The sequence below is a fragment of the Rhinatrema bivittatum genome, chromosome 2 (assembly GCF_901001135.1).
Source record: "Rhinatrema bivittatum chromosome 2, aRhiBiv1.1, whole genome shotgun sequence".
NCBI lineage: Eukaryota > Metazoa > Chordata > Amphibia > Gymnophiona > Rhinatrematidae > Rhinatrema > Rhinatrema bivittatum.
Window position 1 is genome coordinate 452,179,219 of NC_042616.1, and position 18,673 is coordinate 452,197,891.

Here is an 18,673-nt window from a genome sequence, read left to right on the forward strand (position 1 = left end):
TCCATTCCAGTATAATGCAGTAGAATTATTGAGAGATTCCAATAGACAAACTCTATGTAAACAAGTTGCAATCTGCTGAAAAATTCTGGCCACACTATTTTGTCAGTGCTTGATAACACATTTCAATTGTGTTAATCTCAAAGTTAAATACATTGCAGCTAAAACATTTGAATATATTCTATAGCTGATTTTATTCTCTTGCTTTTTATTTTCTCTTAACCTACCAGAAGGAGGCCAAAGTAAAGGAGATGCTAAGCTACAACGGAAATCCCAGTGACTTCCATGCAAACAAAAGGAGAGTGCAGCAGTTCTGACTGATAGTCCCATGGAATCTGCCCAGAGTGTGGATAAAAGGTCACAGCGCTGCTGTTTGTCAATGTTTACATACTCTGATCCCAAGCACTGTGGCGAGAGGAAACATATACTTGATCAAAACAAGAGGAGGCAGCAATGAAGAGGATGGAGGTCTCACATGGAATCAAGGCCCCCCACCTGCTACGGCGGTGGTTTAATCTGTTGTGAAGAGGTGCAAGGCTAATGAAATGCCAAGCTGGCTTTAAGACAGAGTTGTCAAATCCCACAGCAGCACAAGTCAGTTTTTGAGATGGGGCTAATAATTAAAATAGACTCATTTGTTAGAATGTTCACTCCAGTAATGAGTTGCTTACTACAAAACAGGTGAATTTTGATCCATAAAAATGATTGTCATTCTACCAAAAGGCATTAATGTTCATTACCCAGAAATTATCAAGACTGTACGTTTAGAACATAAAGTCAAAACATGAACTTTCAAACTTGTCACACAACAGCAAACCTCAATTTTCTCTGCAAATTTTGGCCTGAAATTCAAATGTAGTGGGATACTATGCAGTACATCCTGTTAGCTTTGCAGTTGACACATGTTGCTTCAGGTCCTTGTTTTGGAGAGTGACTTGATTCACTGGAGGGATGCTCTGAGTCTATATTAGGGCAAGTTGTATCTATTCCTGCTATTCTGTTAACTTTAGCCTGGTAGGACTATAACTGGTCCTCATAATATGCTGCAGAATCAGTCCCTTGTTGGACTGTTGAACCTGAACTTTTATTTTCAGAGCAGATGAGAAAATATTCCACAGAGCACACACATACTTTGTAATATAGTAATGTGCCATACATTCTTTCTATCTTCTGGCCTTCCCATTGCCTTACACACCCTGTGAAAGGGGTACTGTGGATCATGCTGTATAGCATAAATAGGAGACTTTTCAATGCCTTATAAGGCATAGGAGAAGAATACTTCCTGACTACATCATAGTAAAAGGATTTGTAATTTTTTTTAATATTAGTGCTCAATCATTTAATTTTTAAAGTAAAATCTAATAAATTTTACTTAATCCTTGGTGCCCATGTTGTCAGATCTTCATAGCATCAAGACCTGTCGCTGGCGATGGGTGTGGCTGGTGCCAGAGGATTTGTTGTTATTTACCATATTGGATATAAGGGCTTATGGTGAAAAGATGATTGAAGAAATTACTAAACTCATGTTGTCAGTGCTGCCTGCACTTTTGGAGCTGTGAAAAGAAATGCAAAACCTTGCAAATACTCTATTCCTTTTTTTGTGTGCGTGTTATTCACTTCTGTTTTACTTTGCTTTCTTTGTTGAAATCTAATATTGGCCCTGCCTCTAGCAGCTCTGCTCTGTTCTCTGATCTTACTCTTTTGATAGTCTTTGAGATCAGTTCCTCTGAACTCCTAGCTGCAGCTGACTCAAAAGGAATTCTAGTTGAATACAAAGTGCAGGGAAATTAATGGTGTAGAATTATCAAACCAATTTGAAAAGAGGGTAGTACATGAAATATAAGTGGTAGATTTTACTCAGGAGAATCCATTTCATATGGATAGTGGGTCATGAAGATTAAGATTGAAACTGCATCAGGAGAACATTGTGAAACTCACAGTGCCTTCCTTTACATGTGTCCTACTAGTCATGTCAGTCTCATTCTTTTATGAAAATTTCTAGTTTCCAATTCCTTTAGCAAATATAGATCTTACACGTCTTTAGTATTCTTGAGAAAACTTACTTTATCACATATATCATGTCAAACCTCAGGGAGCAACAATCCTGTGTTCTGACTGGTTATTGTAGCAGGCATAATCTACCAAGAATACCAGCTATAACTGTAAAAAACTTGTTATTCTTGTGGCACAATGGGTACCACCAGCAACTGTTGGCATAAAGGACTTGTCCAGGCCGTACAATGGAAAGGTTGCATCTATTCTGATGAATTACATGTTGTGTAAAAAAAAAAAAAAATCATAAGTTAGTTCATAGTTAATAGTTTTGAAAATGGTTGAGAAAAATCAAGTATTGTGATTTCTCAGAGCATGATGTGACCATGCATAGAAAGCCTTTGGTGTGCAGTGCACTAATCAATGACAGGGTAGTTTTAACAGTGATTGAAATGTCAGTGGCGCTTAAATGTGATTACAAATTGTTCAGTGAAATATACACAGAAAAGGATTTAAAGTTAATATTTTTAAGTTTAAAAGCAAATCAGAGAGGGTGTGGACCTGGTCATTTGCAATAGTATTCTCAGGGCACCCATTAAAGGGTATGGTGCACATTACAGTTGTTGAAAACACAAGGCCAAATACTTGGGAAATGTGTCAAAATCCTTTCATATTTGAGTGGTAATGCGTATATATAGGTACTGACAATATGCTGGTTTGTATGTTTATATTTATATAGCAAGAGAAACTTCTATACCCACACACACTAACATAAAACCTGTGTACATGGCCAGCCCTGGGGCTTATGTTGTAGTACTACAGAACTCTGGAACCAGAAGGGCCCTGGCTCCATTGCAGAGATGTCGCTGTTACTGTGGTGGCACCTGCTGGTAGAAGAGCAACACTGAGGCATTTATACTTGGAGGACATTTCCCTTTCAGCCACATGGGCAAGATGACTGGAGGATGGTTAATAGGAAAGTTTGGGGTAAAAAATACATGTATTTCCCTAACCAAAGCACCACATAAGGCAATCAAGAAAATATAGACACAGACCTTAGTTTCAAAACTGTTTCATTAAATTATGTCAGAAATCAAAACTTTACTTCTATATGAATAAAAGAATAAAGGCAAAAGAGTCGTCATTAAACTAGCATACTTCCAGTGACATGATACGAAAGCACAGTAATCACTTACCCATCTCCAAACTGCCATATATATATATATTTTTTTTTTTTTTTTTTTACAAGATCAAGCTGTTCCCCATCCCCTACATTGTTCTCTCTTTGAACTCCCCTCTTCCCTAACAGCAGTTGGATGGAAGTTTTCTCTGAAATTAATCCTCTGTTCCACTGTATAGCTAACAAGCTATCACTATTTTCCCATTCACTCTGTGGCATGCTTGAGTCCTACTGGTCCTATCAGCAGAATCAAACTCAAGTCCACTGAATCACAACATACTGTGCTACGTAACATGAGCCACAGGGCAGGTCTGACCAAACTCTTTTTTTATAGATAACTATATGCACTATTATCAGTAGGTATAGATATATATAAAACTACAAGGATTTAACTGTATACCGGTATACTGTTTTCATTTAAAAGCTCTTGGTCATGTAAAGATACCTAAAGTCTGAAAAGTGGGTTGATTACTCTATTTTTTTTCTATCATGTTCAACTGAGCAAGCAAGCTTGAATGATGACCCTTTCCTCCATTCTTTTATATATATATATATATATATATATATATATATAAATAGTTAAGTTTTATTTACTACTCAGATCTTGAACTTCCAAAACATTTAAAAATCTATCTTCACATTTTCTTTCTTTGTTAAAATAATACATACATTGTAGTATAGCTATAATGAAAATAGTCAGTTTTTATTGACTGGATAGGTTTGGAAGCAATAGTTATCAAGAACAGTGGTTCAGTATAAACACACTTACCCTCTATTGGCCCCACATGACATACAGTGGATAGTGTTTGGTTTCAGGCTAGTGAGGGTGGTACTGTCTATTGATACAACCCACGAACCTGGAACCAGGGTCAAATTAAGGCGTGGGCCAACCTATAAGGGGTGCTAAATAACAGTTTACAGGGGCCCACCTACATGTCTTGGTCTGATCCTGTCTGGAACTGAGGATCGTTTTGGAACCTTTGACTAATTTAACAGCTGCAAGTTCTGAGGTTTAGCACCTCTTTCAGAACAGTTCCTCATCAAAACTGTTTTTGGAATAGGTAGAAAGAAATGGCTCTTACTTTTAACACTTATGTTTTTTAGTCTACTTTCCAAATGAAAAATATTAGGCTTTGGATATCACTGTTTATATGAGTGTCCCCTAATAACTTTTATGTTTGGTGTACTATCCCTTACCAAATTTTCAGGACACATCGGTGAATCCAAGAACATCTAGACAGGGATCCACTTGTGTGTACGCACATGCTCATGACCCAGAAAGTAAGCTCCCTTAATTCTGCATGGAACTTCTTATATATACAAAAATATACATATGGACACACATAAAATAGCATACTGTCTGTAATAATTCATTGAACATAGATTAGCTCTGAAATAATGCAGGTGAAGTAAGCAGCATTAATATATATTATATTGGGCCTTTTGCCAGATAATTATACTAATCTGCACTGTATGAAATCACTACAGAAATTGTGAAAAACAGTAAAAAAAAAAAAAATAATAATAATAATAATCTCTAGCTATTTCATCTACACATGGAGTAATGCAGCTGGTTAATTATTACCCTATGAGTGTGACAGTAACCACTGTGTTTTGAGGCCTGTTTCTTTCTACCAACTATTTCACAGCAGCAATAAGACTTACCAAGCTGTGAGTCTGTTGGTTTTACTTCCCTAGAGATGTAGGCTATTCGACATACTTTCACCAGAATCATTCAATAAATAGTATTAAGACATGACAGGAAGTGCTTTAACTGGTAATTACAATGTGCCTCTGGTGTACTGTGAAGTATAAGACCAAAGATAAACCATCCCAAGCATCTAGGAAGTTTTGTATTATCCGAACAATAGCACATCTTGGGATGTCTTAGTGACAATGTAAATTTTTTCTTGAGTACAAAGGTTTAAAATATCACTTCAGTACTTTTACCTGACCATTTCAACAGGCATATAATATCACAAAGTAGCTTCATTACACTTTCACATAACTTTTAAACATTGTGCCTGAATCGGGGAGCACAATATGGCAATCTTTTTATTTTGGTTATTGATAGCAAGCTGTTTCCGTGAGAGCTTCACCCCTGCCGTGCCCCTTTTCATTGTGTATGATGAAAGATTCTGTGAAGGTCTGATTATTTCGATCTCTCCTCCTTCCGTTGTACTGTATAACAAAGGAGGAGACGGACTGCATGAATTTGTTTGGAATCAGTATACCTGTAGCCACACTATTATTTTTGTCATATCTGCATCTAAACTGGAAAAGATAACTTCCTTTGCAATTAAAAGTTAAAGGCAAATTAACTTCCTTTCTAACTTACAAAGCATTTTTAAGATGTCCAAAGAGCTGATATTGGCAGTATCTAATATAGCAGTTTTGTGACTGATGATCTTTGTTCAGACATAGGCTCACTGTCTAATGCAATATTCTGTTTAAGCTGGAATTTTTTAATCAGCAAAAATTGTGCTAAGTGATTGATTAATGCTGCTGAATAGTGCCATGCATTTTGCTGGGAAAAAAAAAACATTTCTGAGAGGTTACTGATAGAACAGCCTCTTCACCTTTTTCCAGCAGCAGTTCAAATTAGTGATTAATCATAGTATTCCCACCTTTTAATTGTCTGCATGCTGATTTGATTTTCGTTTCTGTTCACAGCAAAGTATGAAATAGGGGAAGATTAAAATGTGTATGGTTTTAATGCTTCGCCATAACTTATTTTCAAGACTTAGCAATCAGGTTTTCCCACTAGCATTTTGCATACATCCTGATCATATCAGCTAGTTGGAAAATCTGACAAGCTCAAATAAATAAGCTCATATCACTGTAGCTAGTTTTAAAGCAACCAGTGGAAAGCATCTTCAGCTAGTTAATGATGATCTGTGGCTCAAACATAAACTTTCCTAAAGATGGCATTGTTACATACAGTGTAATATCCACAAACTTCCAGTGCACTTTCAGGACAAGGTGGTATTAAAAAAAAAAAAAAAAAATGAAGTGAAGCATTTCAAATTGTATAACTTAGTGAAACTTGTATGTTGTGTGACCCCCTTACAATGTATACAGGAGGACCCAGAATAACATGATTTTAGCCAGTTACATATTGTGCAGCATAAGTTGAAAGTCAGTAGCTGCTGCTGCTGCCAATATAAGAGTAAGCATGTTAGACCAGTGAAAGTTTTCCATTGGCCAGCCAAAGCCACTGGTAGGGAGAAGAGTTGGGTAGGCCAGAGCTGCCACTACCTACTACAGCAACATCTGTTCTATTCTCTTCATACCCCTCCCTGGCCTGCAGGGAGCAGGACTTAATTGCTAATGTTGCTGCTTCCTCCTCTGCTGGTTTCATTCTGCAGTCTGAGCCATGCAGACAAGGTGGGTCTTGCGAATACAGGACTCTATATAGTTCATACTGCAGAGGGAAGCCAGCAAAGGACCGAAAAAAAAAAAAGCAGCAGGTAAGCATTAAGCACTGATTTATACCAGTTGGAGAAGATCATAGTGGTACAAGATACAGATGATTGAGCCGGGGTTGTGAGATAAATGACTCAGTGGGGTGGGGGGAGGGAGAAAGCAAAAGGGATGATGCCAGGGAGAGTGGGGGAAGAGGGATGTGAAGGTGATGTTGCCGGCGAAGACAGATGAGGATGTGCCTTGATACAAAAAAATGTTGGAAATCACTGTTAGACAACAGAACTGTAAAGCTGAGCAAGGGCTAGGGAGAGAAGGTGGTAATGTCAGAGTGGTGTAGGGAGCAGGTAGGGAAGAACACATGAGAGTATGCTATGATGAAATGAATGCAGTTATAGGCGTGCCATGACAAAAAAAAGTTTGGGAATCACTATTAGCAGAAGTATGAAGCCGAATAGTTTTGCCCTCAGTCATTCTGACATAAATCTTATACAATAAGATATATCACTTGTAGCATCTATTAAGTAAAGAATCATATAAAAATCAGAATCTGAATTGTGAGTATTTTAAGGAATTTAAAAAAAAATATTTGCCAAATCAAATGCCTCCCACAATCATGCAATAAAAGTGATAGTTACCATTGCTCAGCATGGAAACACAGAGTACATTGAATAAACTTCCTTCATTTAGCCAAGCCAGTGAGCTCATAGACTCCTAGTGCATTGATTAAGCAATAACCCCTGACGAAAAGGGTATTGACGAGCAATTAATGCCTTGTGTGTGTTAGCTGAAAGCAGAATACTTTTGACATAAATTAGGCCCTTGCTGATTAAATGAGATGGAATTATGGCTATTGAAATGTAAAATATCTTTACAAACGCAGAGTAGTAAACTCAAACATTCCAAATAAGTTTGTGAAGCAGAGTGCTTGGAATCAAACGGAATATTTTGTTTAGATATTCTAGGCAGATGGAGAAGCCTGATTGAGAGAACATGGCAGACATTCCATTGCAGCACAAGAGCTTTGGAAATCCAATTATTGGGAAAATGATGCAAACTTCAAGCAGGCACTCTTTATCTTTTATACTTGGAGATTTTTACTTTTTGTTCAGGGAAACCATTGCCTTTTAGTAACCACTTTTCCTCTGTTCAGATTAGATAGAAATAGAAACTTTCACTTTGAAATTTCAGCTTCCCTTTAGGATTCAAATATGCTGAGCTTTTCCTATACAATTTCAATTATCTTCAGTATTCAGATGCAATAAAATTGCTGCTTGTTTGTTCCAGGTACTGGGACTGACCTGAGAAAATTGAGTAAAGCCCTCTACCATCAGCCACCAAAAAGAGAGAGAAAGCAAGCAATAATGTTAACCAATGTCTAAACTGGAGCTTCAGTAAACACTCACATTAATACCTTCTGAGCTTTTGGGCAACCTGACGTAGTTTCATGATATGTTGTATAGAGAGAGTAGTAGAAGAAGAGGATGAATAGGTCCCATAAGACACTGAAACTTTAGAGCAGTGTTTCCCATCCTGTGTACCATGGCACCATCAGACTCATACAGGTGTGCCATGGAAAAGTTACCATTGCCTGAACTCTGCTCTCAGCGCCTCACAGCAACAAAAGTCACCAGTGATGGCTCTTAAACACGTACAAGTTCCTTTCTGAGAACATGTGTAATCATGCATGCCGCTTCTTTGTAGCTATGGCATGGTAATTAATGCAAGGGGGCATGGATAGCTGGGCCCAGCTTTGTAGCGCACATTTCCAGATAGCATCTCCTCATCTTCCCCTTCCTGAGCTGCCTCCTCCGAGTCCTTCCAACCCTCCTGAGTGTTGGGTGCAGCAGCAGTGGAGATCTGGCTGAGCCAGCTGTACAGACAACACACCTTTCACTTCTGCACTAGTAAATAGAGAGGGAGTTGGTCTACTGTGATGGGTTCATTTTTATCTCTGACACTCTCTCCTTTTGAATTTGGAAGGGAGACTGGTGAAACTTCTTTCAATGCTTCTCTAATTGTACTTTTGGTGATTATAAATCCTCTCCATGCCTGCACTACTTGTCCCGTGGAGTTTAGTGTGCCACAACACTTTTGTTAATGTATGTGTGCCATGGGCTTGAAAAGGTTGGGAGACACTGCTTTAGAGTTCATAAAGTGCAGGCAAGATTAACTCCAGTCTATAGAGTTGGTTATCAGTTAAATATCTTTTGATTAATGCCTCTGGAAATGTTTGGGGCAGTCTATTTAGAGAATATCCAGTTTCAGTTTTGTCTTCTGCATTCATTTTTATTTTATTTAGCTCTCATTTGTCAAAAATATGTAAAATGTATGCATTTGAGTCATCTATTCATCTAAATTCTTCATTCATAGTGACTTTTATAATCTGTGGAAATAAATGTGGTGGCAAGGTTTATGATTTCAGAAAACTGAAGAGCAATGTAGTTAGAGAATAAAACTAGGCATCAGAGGGCCACAGCCTCACCTCTGCTTCCTCAGTGGTTTAGATTTTGAGAAAGCAAGGTGTAAAACCTTTTTTTATCTCCATTGATCCAGTATGTAAAAACATACTTAAGTCATGCATTTTTTCTTTCTCTCTTAAACCCTCAGGTAGTATCCAAGCATTGAAATCAATTGCAAGGCCATCAACTGCAGAGTTGGCAGCATGACTATTTCAGGCATTCATGTGTTTAGGTGAAAGGTGCTTTACAAATACAAATTTTATCTTTGGATGAAAATAAGCAAAAGGATAAATAAGTTGTGATTGATATATTTCCATGCAGATGACCTCATGAATAAAGAGCAGAGAGAATAATATAAAGAAAAATGGAAGTTATATTTGGGCAATATATTATAATTTAGTATTTTCTAAAGTTTGTATATCTTGAAAATGAGCCTGCTTTGTCAATTAAGTCAAGAGTGTATGCTGTGGGTTTGACACCTGTCTGTTTTTTTGTAGCCAGTCCAAATCGAGATCTGTTTGGATCTTGTGGCACTGCTGTGAATGAGGCAGATGCCCACTGCTTTAGCTCTCTGCTGTTCCAAGGACACTTGAAGTGAAGTTATGGCAAGATCTACCACCATCCAAGCTGCCTTCAGCACAGCAACATCCACCTGGCGGGAGGCACAGGGGGGGGGGGGGGGGGGCATCTCTTAAGGACTCTGATCTACTTTATCACATTTGCTGCTACATTCATCAAATAAACTTGGCTGTATTTATTAGAGGTTTTAATCTAGTTTACAGTTTTTTGGGGAAAGGTTTTGTTTTGTTTTGGGGGGTTGCTTGTGACATATGATGGATTTGGATTTTTTGTTGAGTCAGCATGCAAAGTGCAGGCATCCCTTCTCTGTGGAGGATTTGAGAGGCACCAACCTGCAAGTCAGCAACCAGACTTATCAAACAGGGCTCCATTATATCCCTTTGGTATGGGCTTTATCCAAAGGGAGATCCTGCTCAAGTAACTGAAGCAGAAGGTAAATGGGTTATTAACACATTTTATGCAGTTTTATTTTGTATCAAAAGGGAAAACTGCATTACATAATTGGTGGATTCAAAGCAGTCATTAACTCTGGTAGTTGTCGTCTTGTTACATCTCCACCGCTGAGTTTCTTGCCTTTTCTCCTTTAATTTAAGTGCCTTTTTTCAACCCTAGTAAAATGTTCTCATAACAGATCCCAATATTCTGGCTGGTTTCTGTATTTGTCAGGGAACTTGAGAGGATAGGAGAGGCGTCTTAAATTTTATATATATATTGTTATGCGCTTTTGGGCAAGTAACTCCCTCAAGCATATAACTCAGGACTAGCTACTGTACAGAAGTACATGGCTAATCTTGAACATAGTCATACAATCCTATTGTTCATGCTGTTCTTCACAAAAACCTCTTCCTTTCTTCCCCACATGGTTTGTTTAACCTGGTAGTGCCTAATAGATTTTTTGCTTATTTACATAAGGTTCTATAGTATTTTTCACAAGAGCTCATGTTTCTTACTAAATTTCTAGTGACATTTTAAAAATAATCCAACTACTTGGCCGGTTCCTGTCAAAGAAACCAAAGTGTTGCATACTGTTGACTTTTTTTTTAATACTGTATGGACACTAATACAGAATAAAAAACTGATGTCAGATCTAGGTATGCAACAGTTTGTTCTATTATAACAACACTAGGTTATAAATAAGCTTCTAAAAAGTACTGGCAGAACATTATGTGGCAGTTGACACCTAACTGAAATTATTGCAGGATTCAGGTCTACATACTGTTATGCCTATTCTGTGCTTAAAGCTACGTTTAAACTTCTGAATCCTGTTTCATGGTAGATATGTTACAGGAAGTGTTTTTGTCTATAGATGCCCTAGCAACACCACCCTGAGGGATCTAATAACCTGTAATGTATGATAATGTATGTTATTTACTGTGGCTCCCATTATTGGCAGTGGGGCCTATATATGTCTATAATACCCTTGACTGCTGATTGTCTAAAGTGTTTTTTCTGTGGCTACCAGGGGGTCACTGTGACCCCTGTAATGCATGTTATTTGGATGGTATGTGCATTCTGCCACCACTACATGTGCTTGGACACTCAAATGCATGCTCTCAAAGGAAACTTGGCCCAGCACAGCAAAGCCACACAGGTACATGAACACTGCAGTCATGGATTTGCTGTCTTGACAGGACACACACTGTCAGTGATTTCTGAGCTGCATACCAGCCACAGGAACAAGTGCCATTCGGGAAAACATGCATCCCTACTCAGTGCACAGTCCTGGTTTGAGACTGCATAATAGAAGAAAAAAAATGCCGATAAGTTGGAAAGATAGTGGCCATACATCCTCTGTTGAATATTCAGTGAATTGCAGCTACTTTACGAATGACATGTTAGTGTGCATAACAGGTTAATAAATTAGGTTTAGGCTCATGCAGCACTCTCATTTCTTGGCATTTCAGCAGGGTCAGACCTGGTCAGTACCTGGATGGGAGGCCAGCTGGAAAGATCAAGCACTGTGTGCTGCAGAAAGCCACAGCAAGTCAATGTCACAGTTGCATGGGAGGCCATAATTATCAAAGTCTGTGAAAAACATATGTTACTGCCCTCTATAGAAGACTTCATTTTAGAATGTCAAGCTTATTGTATGTACACAGATGACATCGGGGATCTTATTTAAGCTCCTTATGCCAGAAATCCTAAGGAGTCTGTTGTCGCAGTTTATCTTAGTGTAATGCTAATGAGTAAAGCAACATAAAATTTGTTTGCACAGTATATGCACCTCATTTATGTTGCATAAAAATTTTACATTTTACTTATTCATTTCTTTAAATCCAGAAAGACCATGTTTTGATTTTCTAGCAAAACTACAGTTGTAGAAATGTTACACTCTGAACTCTAAATTCAAATAGAACATTTCAGACATTACTTGCATTGTGATCATTTTCTCAAAAGACAAACTGGGCGAGCTAGAAGAACATTTCAGACATCACTTGCATTGTGGTGATTTTCTCAAAAGAAAAAACTGGGCGAGCTAGAACTGGTGGTATGACCTTGAGGAATGTAAACAAACAAAAATATGATCTTATTACTGTCTCACCTGATAAATCACTGCAGTAAACTAGTTCAGGATGGGGCAATAGGTTGGGTACTAGAACACATCTTCCTGCTTCATTTTGCTGGGCTAGAACAGTGTATAAATCAAAAACAAGTAATTTTTAACCAGTAAACTGGTTAGATGTAACCAGCACGGCTGCAAAGGCAATGAAAGGGCATCATTTTTCTCAAGCTGATTTTCCACAACGGCCCAGTTTCAACAGCTTGCAAAGTAAATTTGCACTATGCATATTTAATTTTAGTGCAAATCAGTAGCACTTTTAAGAGGGCATGTAAGAGAATTAATTGTTGCAAAGCCCTGAACTGAGCCCTTCTCCCACAAGTCTAAAACACCCCAAATTTTGCACATACATTCTGGGTTTGGATGCTGCGTAAGCATTTGCATGTGTTTTTTGGTCTATTTATCTATAAACAGGGAGAGGGAGGAATTTTAACCAAAAAGAAACAAAACTATAAAAAAGAAAAGTATACTGATTTGTGCTCACAGCTAGTCACATGGCTTTGTATCCACAAGTAGACCATAGCTGAATATTTTTTATTCTCCAGAAAAGAGAATAAATAACTATGCAAATATTTCTTTTTTATACATTTCCACTTTCCCAGTGTTGTATAACTTCTTCCCTCTCCCATTAAATCATAAAGTATCCAGAGAAAGCAAGGCATAGACTTTGTGAATTTGTTCGAAATCAAAAAAGGTAATAAGTTCACTTGAAGTAAATAAACTAGCAAGGAGAACAAGCATAAACCCTTTCACTGATGCAGAGTGAAACAGAAAGTGTATGTACATGTGTGGGAGAAGGTGAGGGACAGAAGCAGTTTGGCCACTTTTAAGCGCTACTGAACTTTTCTATGATACTTAGAGTTGTCCCAGAGAGACTCTATTTTATGTCAGCAGTTGTAAATTGGCAAAAGAAGACACCAGCAAAACTCATTTTACTTTTGTTTTTCCAGGTGTGGTGGTGAGATGATTTTGTGCGTAAGGAAGACTTTAGTGCAACATAAAGCAAGTAGCAGCAGAGGTATGCATAATTCAAAATCAAATTAGCTAGGGCTTACTCTGCCAAAGAGGCAGAGCAGTGCACCTTAGAAGTGTAATATAGAAGAGCAAGGTGAACTTAGGCTGTCTACCAGGGCCAAACAAACTTTATTACTAAGAGATTTGTGAGAGACGCAGTAGAATTGGGAGTTAAGGTGAAAACGATTTGAGCCTTATAAGAAGAGGCAATTTTTCTTCTATTTGGACCTCAATTTCTTGCTTTCTATAGGCAGAAATAAAGATCAACAACAAAAATAAAGGTATATTTTTTATTGTACTGACTAAATACATTTTTGACTAGCTTTCAGAGGTTACACTCCTTTCATCAGATTTTGATGAAAGGAATATAACTCCCAAAAGCTAGTGAATACATTTTTTTTTATTAAATTTATTAAATTAGACCAGTAAAAAGGTAGCCACTTATTTTATTTCTGTTGACCTTTACTTCCATGCATGCATATAAGTGAACAAACACTGCAACCATACTGCTTTTATAGATACAGTTCCACTGGAAAACTGCTTACCATGCCTATAGTGAGAGCACACATGAGAAGTATACTTGTGTGTTGATAATATAAATCAATAATTTGCCTTCACCACCTGAAGCCTTCATGTGTAAGACGGTCTCATGCCAGTTTCTGCCTCATATGCACAGCATTTGCTTTGCAGTCCTTTTATCAAAAAGATGTGTATGCAGGAGATCGTGTTCTCTACTCTGAGGGCCATTTAGAAAATAACTCCCTCATTCCTACATTTGCCCTTCTTCCCCTCACCACTACCCTTAACTTTTTTTTTTTTAATTTCCATCCACATGCACTTTTGCTATATTTTCAAGGTTTACATTAGATATTTAGGTAATGCCTCTTCTTCATGAACAAACAGGACTAAATCTAGCTGCACAATGGGTTTATGACAGCCCCTACATGCTCTGAGCTCAGAAAGTGAAAAGATTTTCTGAATATGCACATGAGTTTCCACACACATCTCCTTAGTCTTTCTTCTTCTGCTGCCACGGTGACATGTATTCTCTCTTCACCAGACATTTTTGCATGTTTTTCTTTAAAATTATCATTGTTTTCTCAGTATATACTTTGTGAATTTTTGTCAAGTCTCCTAAAATAATTGAATTAGATTTTCTTTCTAAATAACTTTTCAAGTCTGGAAAACCACCTTTCAAACTGCACAAAAAAATGCCATCACAAGATGGCCACCGTGGATCTACACAAGGTAAATGCCTGAGGAAATAGCATGTATACAGCTGTGAGGCATGTCCTGGAATGTCACATAGAGCTCTGAGATAGCAGTTGAAATTATTTCCTGAGCCTTCTTTCCCTTAGGTAATTCATATGCGGGGACCATAGCCTAAAAAGAAAGGCCGAAGTCAGCAAGGTGCATATGCAAGGAAGCATCATCTTCCTCTTCCTCTCACACTCATTGGGAAAGAAGTCATCCCCATTGGTGCATAAGTCCTCCCATAAATCCTCAGAGTCCAGGAAATCTTCCATGGTGTAAAAAATATTTGCACCATCTTCTGGCATCACTCTGCTGCTGATAGCTATGCCATCTTAAGTCAGCAGTGAGATTTGCACTGAACATGTTGGAGCTGCACTCTGCACCATCCAAAACAATGCCAAAGCCTGTTCCATCTTTGTTGGTGCTGAGATTGACCCCATTGATGTCTACGCTGACAAGATCTGAGTTGAAGACGGTGGAGTCATCAGCTCTTGCACCCGAGTTGGATACTACTTCTATCACTTTTCCAAGGATAGCCTGCATTTTCTCTAAAAGATGTGGCATAATTTCATAAGTCACTATGTGACAAAAATGCCATTACCTTCACAGCAATATACTCCATTTCTGGAGAAATTAACAAAAATGTCTAAGATTCATCGCAACATATAGAAACACAGAAATTATGGCAGAAAAGGAACAAATGGTCCATCCAATCTACCCAGTAAGCTTATGGTAGCATCTGCTGCACCATACAAATCACCCCCATATTTAGTTTCCCAGACCAGAAAAGTCAGGGTTCTTGTTGGTTGCTGTCTGAGTCCAGTTCTCTGTTACCTCTTACCATTGAAGCAGAGAGCAATGTTGGAGTTGCATCAAAAGTATCAGGCTTATGGTTAAGGGTAGTAACAACCGCATCAGCGAGTTACCCCCATGCTTATTTGTTTTCCCAGACTGTAAAATTCAGTGTCCTTGTTAGTTGCTGTCTGAATCTAATCCCCCTTTTCCGCTTTTCCCCCTGCTGTTAAAGCAGAAAGAAATAATGAAATTGCATCAACAGTATGAAGGTTTCTTGGTTAAGGGTAGTAACTGCCACACTAGCAAGTTACCCCCATGCACTCTTCTTCATTTCCATCCTCTAGCCTTTAGGGATCCACAGTGTTTCCCATGCCCCTTTGATATCTTTCACTGTTTTTGTCTTCACTTCCTCCTCCAGAAGGGCATTCCAGGCATCCACCACCCTCTCTATGAAGAAATATTTCCTGACTTTGCTTCTGAGTCATCCTTGGAGATTCATTATGTAACCCTAGTTCTACTGATTTCTTTCCAATGGAAAAAGTGTGTCAATTGTGCATCATTAAAACCTTTCAGGTATCTGAAGGTCTGTATTATATCTTCCCTGCACCTCCTCTCCTCCAGGGTATATATATTTTGGTTGCCCTTCTCTGAACCGCCTTCATCCTGTGTCTGTCCCTTTTGAGCTATGGTCTCCAGAACTGAGTACAGTACTCCAGGTGAGTCCTCACCAAGGACCTGTACAAAGGGATTAACACCTTTTTCTTACTGGTTATTCCCCTCTGTGCAGCAGCTCAGCATTCTTCTGGCTTTAGCTATCGCCTTGTCACATTGCTTTGCCATCTTCAGATCACTAGACATTATCACCCCAAGGTCCCTCTCTTGCTCCATGCACAACAGCCATTCACCCCCCCCCCCCCCCATTTCATACAGCTGTTTTGGATTATTGCACCCCAGATGCATGATTCTGCACTTATTGGCACTGAATTCCAGCTGCCATATCTTCAGCCACTGTTAAAGCTTCATTAAATCACATCTAATTCTCTATACTCCTTCTGGCGTGTCCACTCTATTGCACATCTTAGTATCATCCACAAATAGACTAACTTTACCTTCTATCCCTTCCACAATGTCGCTCACAAAGATATTGAACAGAACTGGTCCTAATGCCGATCCTTGTGGCACTGTGCTTAACAATGTTCCCTCTTCAGAGTAGGGTTCCATTTACCATTGCACGCTGTCTTCTATCCGTCAACCAGTTTGTAATCCAGGCCACCACTTCGGCACTCACTCCCAAGCTTCTCATTTTATTTACAAGTCTCCTATGTGGGACCATATCAAAAGCTTTGCTGAAATCCAAGTAAATCACATCGTGCACTCTTCCTCGATCCAATTCCCTAGTCACCCAATCAAAAAAGTCAATCAGATTTGTCTGATAGGGCCTTCCCCTGGTGAATCCATGCTGCCTCGGGTCCAGCAATCCTCCTGACTGTAGATAGTTCTCTATCCTTTCCTTCAGCAGAGTCTCAAGGCTTCTGGCTTCTGAGAAACTAGTGCACACTTTTTGCTCAGGAAAAAATCTCTTTGGAAACAGAGTAAACACAATTAAGGAGAATTATACAAGTCTCTAAACTTTTAACCACAGCAACTATAGATCAAACAACATCACAAAGTACCAACCTTACAAGAGGCAATATTACTATGCACATAGTTATTACACACCGTACCCATATCAGAGACCCCACTTCCAGCCTCAGCAGCAGCAACAACAACCCCCACTGAGGCAGCATTCTAGAGCCAGACCTCAGACTAAAGCACTACAACAGTCTGTACAGAAACAAGCACATGGTCTTTGACTACAGTGAACTTCCAGTGGGGGGAAGACTTCAGCATTTTTTTCTATCGATAGGCTCTGAGTATCTTACAGACTGTTTACAAATTAAACTTAGAGATCCGTCGTCCTGTGAACGTCTACATTCCTCTGAGTATACCTAGGAATCAGATATACATGATAAAACAAAAGGTACAATCTCTCCTTTCTTCTCATGCGATAGAACTGGTTCCAGCAATAGAGAGAGAAAAGATTTTATTTAAGATATTTCCTAATCCCTAAGAAAATAGGTCTTCACCCAATTCTAGATTTGAGAAAATTAAACAGGTTCCTAAAGCATGAAATATTCAAAATGAATAGTATCCATTCTCCCACTTATGGACCACAACAATTGGTTGACTGACTTGGAGCTCAAAGAGGCCTACTCTCAAATCTGCATTCATCGAGATTACAAAAAAAATTAAGATTCACACTAAAAAATGATCATTACTAATACAAAGTCATTCCTTTTGGGGTCTCAACAGCACCAAATGTATTTACAAAATGTCTAGTAGTGGCAGCTAATCTGTGGAAAAATAATGTATTGGCCAATCTTCTAAGTATGGAAAAACTAATATTAAGAAAATCTTTTGAAGAAGCCAGATCTTTCATGTTGCTAACAGTCCACATTCCTCTCTCCCTGGGATTTGTCCTCAACTACAAGAAATCTCAGATGATCCCTTCTCATTCTCTGGAGTTTATTGGAACACATCAAGATAATCAAGCAAGGCTGTCATACCCAGTCAAAGAATGTACCACCTGTTTTTGCTCATTAATTCATTTCACAGACATAGTCTCTGCAAGAAAATTCTTGGAACTACTAGGTCACATGGCAGCAACAATACATGTAACATCATATACACAGCTTCATGTAAGGATACCACAGTGGCATCTCAAGTGTTATTTGAACCATCATGTTCAACCTGTGTTTATCCATGCCCTTTTGAATTCCATTACAATTCTTGTCTTCTGGGAGGGCATTCCATGCATCTACCACCCTTTCAATGTTGTGAAATATTTTTTCAAAAGCGTGGGATAAACACAGAGGATCCCTAGTGGCTAAAGGATAGAGATGAAGAAAAGAGGTGATCCTTGTTAACTAGGGTAACCTATACAGAATACAGTTATTACCCTAAAGAAAAAAAATATAAACGGCAGACTGGATGGCCACTTGGGTCTTTTTCTGATGTCATCTACTAAACGTTCCTGGCTTAAAAACCCCACCCCTCAAAAAGCATCCATTTTCAAATCCTCCCTACATCTTTGCAGACTGGCCACCCTGAAAGCTAAACATGACTTCTATGCCTTAAGAATACATGACTACAAATACAACCCTAAAGCCCTCTTCACATACGTGTCCACCCTCACCAAGCATACACCTCCCCCCATTCCTGACAGTGAAGCCAGTAGCAAATGTGAAGAACTGGCGCGCTACTTTCACAATACAATTGCAAATATCCTCCTCAGATTTCCCTCTAACCCCCATTCGCTCCCTGTAACCACAAGCGCTACCTCAACAGTTGCCTCCTTCAATACCCTGGAACTCGTCT

General features: G+C 38.7%; 1 protein-coding gene across 9 annotated transcripts in view; it reads left to right on the top strand.

Moving 5' to 3' along the window:
* The window catches only part of UBN2 (ubinuclein 2), a 586,373-nt gene extending 571,016 nt beyond the window's left edge, over positions 1-15,357 (top strand). For 2 of the 9 annotated variants that reach the window (XM_029590350.1, XM_029590351.1), the window contains one exon: positions 228-6,661. In XM_029590350.1, the coding sequence (XP_029446210.1) occupies positions 228-277 (50 nt within the window). In that variant the 3' untranslated portion in view covers positions 278-6,661. Of the gene's footprint in view, positions 1-227; positions 6,662-9,202 lie in introns of those variants that run through there. The other 7 variants (XR_003854673.1, XR_003854671.1, XR_003854674.1 and 4 more) reach the window with 7 other exon arrangements.
* Positions 15,358-18,673: the final 3,316 nt, after the last annotated feature.